Source organism: Carassius carassius, chromosome 12 (assembly GCF_963082965.1).
Source record: "Carassius carassius chromosome 12, fCarCar2.1, whole genome shotgun sequence".
NCBI classification, from domain to species: Eukaryota; Metazoa; Chordata; class Actinopteri; order Cypriniformes; family Cyprinidae; genus Carassius; species Carassius carassius.
The window spans coordinates 7,403,186-7,410,251 of record NC_081766.1 but is presented as its reverse complement, the minus strand read 5'-3'; the positions used below and the strand labels follow the sequence as shown (position 1 = coordinate 7,410,251).

General features: G+C 36.1%; 1 protein-coding gene across 4 annotated transcripts in view; it reads right to left on the bottom strand.

Annotated features, from left to right (window-relative positions):
- Positions 1–470: 470 nt before the first annotated feature.
- LOC132154602 (disco-interacting protein 2 homolog C-like) overlaps positions 471–7,066 on the bottom strand; it is a 36,565-nt gene continuing 29,969 nt past the window's right edge. For all 4 annotated transcript variants that reach the window (XM_059563232.1, XM_059563231.1, XM_059563233.1 and 1 more), the window contains 6 exons: positions 4,421–4,482; positions 3,978–4,035; positions 3,816–3,890; positions 3,547–3,721; positions 3,317–3,440; positions 471–1,634 (listed from right to left, as the gene is read on the bottom strand). In XM_059563232.1, the coding sequence (XP_059419215.1) occupies positions 1,382–1,634; positions 3,317–3,440; positions 3,547–3,721; positions 3,816–3,890; positions 3,978–4,035; positions 4,421–4,482 (747 nt within the window). In that variant the 3' untranslated portion in view covers positions 471–1,381. The remainder of the gene's footprint in view (positions 1,635–3,316; positions 3,441–3,546; positions 3,722–3,815; positions 3,891–3,977; positions 4,036–4,420; positions 4,483–7,066) is intronic.

Below are 7,066 nucleotides of genomic sequence, written 5' to 3'. Positions count from 1 at the left end.
CGCTGATTATTATGAGCCTGCAGCACAAGTCTAAAACAAAACAAAAAAACCCTCCACGAGCCAAATCAGTAATTCTCAAAACCTAAGATGCCAAATAAAGAGCAAAACCTTTCATTATTATATGCGCCAATTTTTACGTTAAAACACAAGTTAAATATCTATAACTGATACACAGTAGTAGCTCAGTAAAATCAGTTTGACTCATAAGAATAAAAAGTAATCATAAACCAAAAAATATTACTACTTTAGCCTTTTGTTTATACATGTGTCCATTCAGCAGTAAAACTCACCTAAAGCATGCCCCTTCCCTTCATATTATATTTACTTTGTACTTTACAGGATTAATAGATAATAGATGTGATGTCTGAGAAAATGCTGATAGGAAATTGCATTTTGTTCACTAGATGGCAGTGCATGTACATTGCGGTCCTTCAACAATGTTTACAAGACAGACATGTATTCTCCATAAGAATAGTTGAAAATATTTTATTGACATATGAAAAGACATCGTGACATAATCAAAGTGCTTTTGTATCTTACAAGAAATGGAAGCTTCAAAAATAAATAAAGATATAATAAACACACATTGTGCATATGTCCTCTTTCTGCAATTCTTTCCATCCCTCCCTCGCTCTCTGGATATAGACATGAAACAGGAGAGATCAGCTGATGCTGGGCAATGAATCTAGAATTAAAATTCTAGTTCACATAGGTCTATATTTATGCATATGACAGTGCTGATATGATCTTATTCATATAAATGATAAAGTTACCTATAAGTTAGCCTACACTACTATCAAATTACAAAAATTATATTGCAAAAGCTAGACAAAACAAAACTGAAAAAAATTATGTACATTATTAACAATTATGAAAATGGCTTAACATTAGTATCTTTAAAATGATAAACATGTTAAATGAGTCAGTATGTGACACTAATACAGCTTCAAAAATGTGTATCAACAAAGACAACAGCAAAGAGAAGCATAAAACAACATGCAAAGAAACGTATATAAAAGCACAAATATGACAAGTATATTTGTGACCGGCGGGTTTAAAAAACAAATAAATAACATGTATTTAATTGGCAACAGCAATATTTATTATTATATAAAATCCCCAGTACTTTAAATTTAATATGCAAGTAAAAAAAAAAAAAACTAACACTAGCAAAATATTGGGTGACAACCATAAAAAAAACAGAAAATAAAAACTTGAAGATATGCTACAGGAGTCTTTTAAGTCCCTCTGTGAATCATGTGAGTGTGTTTGCTATTTTGAGGGTGTTCAATCTACAGTTAGCAGGCTGACAGAAGTACTGACAGTGAGAAGGTGCTGGAAATCGTGTTTGTTGTGCTGGAGTTCATTAGCTTGTGTGTTTCTACATGTTGTAAGCCACATATATGGGGTCGAGCTGGTCGGCGAGGAAGCCGTCCCGCAAGTGCATGCGTTGCTTCTCTCCACGAGAGTTGATGGGAATTACACCCGTATCCAAGACGACCACCACGCCAACAATCAAGTAGTGTTCCTCTAGAACCACGTTAGTTACCATGGGAACCAGATCTAGAGCTTCCCGCTCAGAACCGTCCAACTCCACCACAACCACTAAGAGATTCGTCCACGTGAACACCGCACTGAATGAGAGAAAGAGAGGAAGTTTGAACTTTTCTCTTTGGAAATATGTGAGATTGCAAAATAGCAGTGCAAGCTCAATTTCAAACATTCTTGCTTTTTTGAAAAGTTTGAGCAATGCAACTACGCTAGGCATCGAAAATTAATTTTGGTCCAAAAATAGCAAAAACTACGACTTTATTCAGCATTGTCTTCTGTTCCGTGTCTGTTGTAAAACAGTTCAAAACAAAGCAGTTTGTCATATCCGGTTCGCGAACCAATCATTCGATGTAACCAGATCTTTTTGAAACAGTTCACCAAATTGAACTAAATCGTTTTAAACGGTTCGCGTCTCCAATACGCATTAATCCGCAAATGACTTAAGCTGTTAACTTTTTTTAATGTGGCTGACACTTCCTCTGAGTTAAAACAAACCAATATCCCGGAGTAATTCATGTACTCAAACAGTACACTGACTGAACTGCTGTGAAGAGAGAACTGAAGATGAACACCGAGCTGAGCCAGATAATGACTCATTCACGAGTCAAGTACCGTTTCTGTCAGACGTGTCCGATTCAAGAACCGAGGAGCTGATGATACTGCGAATATGTGATTCAGCGTGAAGCAGACCGACACACAGAGCGTCTGAACCGAACTGATTCTTTTTCTTACAACAGACACGGAAGAGAAGACAATGCTGAATAAAGTCGTAGTTTTTGCTATTTTTGAACCAAAATGTATTTTTGATGCTTCAAAAAATTCTAACTGACCCTCTGATGTCACATGGACTACTTTGATTATGTTTTTCTTACCTTTCTGGACATGGACAGTATACTGTACACACAGTTTCAATGGAGGGACCGAGAGCTCTCGGACTAAATCTAAAATATCTTAAGCTGTGTTCCGAAGATAAATTTCATTTTTGGGTAAACTATCCCTTTAAGGCCTTTCACACCAAGGACGATAACTATAAAGATAACGATAAAGATATAGTTCTAAAAAATCTTTCTAAATATTAAAGTATAGCAGCCCACACCACAACTATAACGATAAAGACAAAGAGAAATTATATCTTGGGAATCACTTTCAGAACAATTTTTTTTCTGAAAAAACAAAACAAAAAAACATTGACAGCCAATCAGAATAAATCCTGCTATAATGAGCTTGAGAATTTAAAGCGGCAAACACACATGCGCTTAGAATAAATAAATATCGTTTGCTGGTGTGGATGCTAATATCATTATCTTTATAGTTATCTTTATAGTTATCGTTCTCGGTGTGAATGGGCCTTTACTGCTAGTAAAAACACGTTTATGTCGAATGTAGCTTATTTAATTATTTGTCCAATTTATCAAAGTGTTAAATATCAAATCATTATATCAGAATTATTTCTGAAGGATAATGTGACACTGAATACTGCAGTAACTGCTGCTAAAACAGTTCTTTTAAATAGTAATGATATTTCACAATATTACTGATTTCACTGTTGTTTTATTAAATACATTAAATATATTCAGCCTTGGTGAAATTTTTAAAAATAAAAATGTAAAAATTTTTAATTAGTGTATTTACATAGTGTATGCATCTGGCCTTAGTGTGAATATGTGGTTGTTATTGCTGCTGCTGCTGTTGTTGTTGTGTGTGTGTCTGTGTGTGTGTGTGTGTGTGTGTGTGTGTGTGTGTGTGTGTGTGTGTGTGAGCTCACCATTCTGTGATATTCCGGTGTGCCCTGATGATGGACGTTTCAATGTCAATGGGATGGTATTTCATACCTCTTAGCTCCATGACTTCATCTAATCCTCCCACCACATAAAGGGCATCATGCCTTTCTGAACACACACAAGTGAAACAACTCATGAAACAACTCCACTGCTCAATGCAAATCAAATATCTCTGTGACAAAAAGCACAATATACAGTGAACACACACATATACCTCCACTTGCATCAGTGAGGTCAGTCCTGCGCAGGAACCCCATGTATCCAGTTCTGGCCCACACAGTCTGAGTGTCTCCGAAGCTCAACCTGGCTCCGAAATGATCTGAACGCACATTTTCCTCTCCGAACACAGTGAAGTACCCGCTGGCATTCTGTGGACTATGGACCCAGATCTGCACTCATTTTAAAATAGAAACACAAGTGAGACACTTGGTTATGAGAAGATATTTTTTGATCTGATAGACAAGAGAGTGCTACTGGTCGAACCTCCCCTAAATGAGAGTCTCCGATTGGTCCCTTTGTCTCTGGGTTAGCAATGATGATGCGTACACCAGGTAAAATCTGTACAAAAAAAAAAAAAAGTTTCTGAAAATGGTTTACGTTTAATTTAAGATAACAAATAAAGGAACATTTAATGGTCTCACTAACCTTCCCAGATTCCATGAGAGGTAGACCGTGTGGAGATCCTCTTTCAACCAGTCTCACCCTGCAAACATACACACACTTCAGAATCGCCAGTCAGAAATAAATTGTACAAAAATACATTAATATTAAGAAATATTGTATATAATAGTAAACATATGTCGAAAATATAGATTTTAAATATATATATAAATATTGGCGCATATAATAATATAAATATATATTAATATAATATTGATATCAAATATTATTTATTTTATATTTTAATATTTAGTTTCAGGCTGAAAAGGCCTTCTTTCACAGATCATTTGTTAAAAAGATTCAGGCAGTATTTTGTACCCAATTTGCAGACTTTTGATTGATAGTGTTTCTGTACTAATTCTAAGAATGGAAATAATGATATACCTAGTGTGTGTGTGTGTGTGTGTGTGTGTGTGTGTGTGTCTTGCCTGTCATGTCTTAGTGCTCTCATGTCCACATAGACAGTCGTAGGATCAGGTCCTGACGTTCCCTGTACAAACATTAAATCAACTTCTATAAATGGCAGTCAAATTTACTTTAAAACATAAATCATCATGCTCATAGCAGACAGTTCCTATCAAGGCGACTTGCATTGACTGTGAACAAAGTGAACTAATGTACTGTATAGTGCATGGAGATGATTCAACCAATCACCGGAACAGGGAAGGTAGAAGAACTATAGTATAGCCTAGTGTGTTATACTGACAAAAAAATTCCAATATTTTCTGGTATATGTCGATTATTATAATTAGATTATATTTTGATTTTGTTTTTGTACTGGTATCTTAGCTGGTTTAGGCTTGTCGTGTCAGCTGACTTTTCCGATATTCTTATATTTATATTCTTTGCAGTGGTAAATTAACAGTAGTTACAGAAATTCACATTTTCATTACTATAATCTAATTTGATTTCATTTTTACCTTCATAAGGGCAATTAGATGTATGCATCATGTTTTATGTTTAAAGATTAAAGGGATACTCCACCCCAAAATGAAGATTTTGTCATTAATCACTTACCCCCATGTCATTCCAAACCCGTAAAAGCTTTGTTTGTCTTCCGAACACAATTTAAGATATTTTAGATGAAACCCCGGAGGCTTGAGACTGTCCCATAGACTGCCAAATAAAAAACAGTGTCAAGGTCCAGAAAAGCATCATCAGAATAGTCCATCTGTCATCAGAGGTTCAACCGTAATGTTATGAAGTGACAAGAATACTTTTTGTATGCGAATAAAACAAAAATAATTATTCAACAATTCCTTTGTCAACAGTCTCCTCTGTCTCTCTCCATATCACCGTATGCTGTGTACACTCTTCTTTATCAGCCACGCCACAAAGGATGCGGCTGATACAGAAGAGCGTATGCAGCATACGCTGATATAAAGTCATTATTTTTGTTTTATTCACGTACAAACAGTATTCTTGTCGCTTCATAACGTTACGGTTGAACAACTGATGGCAGATGGAATATTCTTACGATGCTTTTTATACTTTTCTGGACCTTGACAAGTGTTATTTACTTGCCAGTTTATGGGAAAGTCTCAAGCCTCCCAGTATTCATCCAAAATATCTTAAATTGTGTTCCAAAGATGAACAAAGCATTTACGGGTATGGAACAACATGGAGGTAAGTGATTAAAGGGTTAGTTCACCCAAATATTAAAATTATGTCATTAATAACTCACCCTCATGTCGTTCCAAACCCGTAAGACCTCTGTTCAACTTCGGAACACAGTTTAAGATATAGAACGAGAACGAGTCAATCGTTCGTTCATTATCTGGCTCGGCTCGGTGTTCATCTCCAGTTCTCTCTTCACAGCAGTTCAGTCAGTGTACTGTTTGAGTAAATGAATTACTCCGGGATATTGGTTTGTTTGAACTCCGAGGGAGTATCAGCCACGTTAAAAAAGTTAACAGTCTCCTCTGGATTAATGCGTATTGGAGACGCGAACCGTTTCAAATGATTCAGTTTGATTTGGTGAACTGGTTCAAGAATATCTGGTTACATCGAGTGATTCGTTCGCGAACCGGATATCACTACACTGCAGTGAACGCGCTCACAACAGACCCGGAAGAGAAGAAAATGCTGAGTAAAGTCGTAGTTTTTACTATTTTTGGACCAAAATGTATTTTCAATGCTTCAAAAAATTCTAACTGACCCTCTGATGTCACATGGACTACTTTGATTATATTTTTCTTACCTTTCTGGACATGGACAGTATACTGTACACACAGCTTCAATGGAGGGACTGAGAGCTCTCGGACTAAATCTAAAATATCTTAGACTGTGTTCCGAAGATGAACAGAGATCTTACGGGTTTGGAACGACTTGAGGGTGAGTTATCCATGACATAATTTTAATATTTGGGTGAATAACCCTTTAATGACAAAATTTTCATTTTGGGGAGGAGCATCCCTGTAAGGTTTTTCAAATAATATTTTGAATATTGAAATATGAAATAAGATTTAAAAACTGAAAAGATACTTTAAATATGAAACTAAATATTCAGGAAAAACAGCATGCTTACTTGTGTGATATTGCTTAACTATATCATATAGAAAGACAAGAAAAAGACATACAGGGACATTTTTTCTGCATCGCAGCGTGAAAGCGAGCGCTTTAAAAGGCATGTTTTTGTTTGTTTTTCTATATTTCCACATAACATATCTATTGTCAAAAACAGCTTATGCCAAACAGATTAAACTGTTGGCATCCATTATCCAGGAGGAGGAAAACTCCTGTTCCAGTGCAGCTGCGAGAGTTCTGTCAGGACCACTATAGTCAAAGATGATTGACAATTAGCATACAGTTTGGATCTGTTCAGGGCAAGAACTCTCTGCACATCCATACAGCCTAGCATGGATGAGAGAAGAGCAGTGATAACCCCCCCCCAGAGTAAACAGAACATAACCAACATAAATTTAAATACAATAATGTTATGTACACATTTTAGAATTGGTCCAATTCGAAGGAGAATCAGAAGGCTGAATCCTGACTGACAAAGGAGGAGTTAGGGATGGAGGAGGGTAAATAGCTATTGAGCAATGTGAAAGCTGCTGATGATACTGATGACC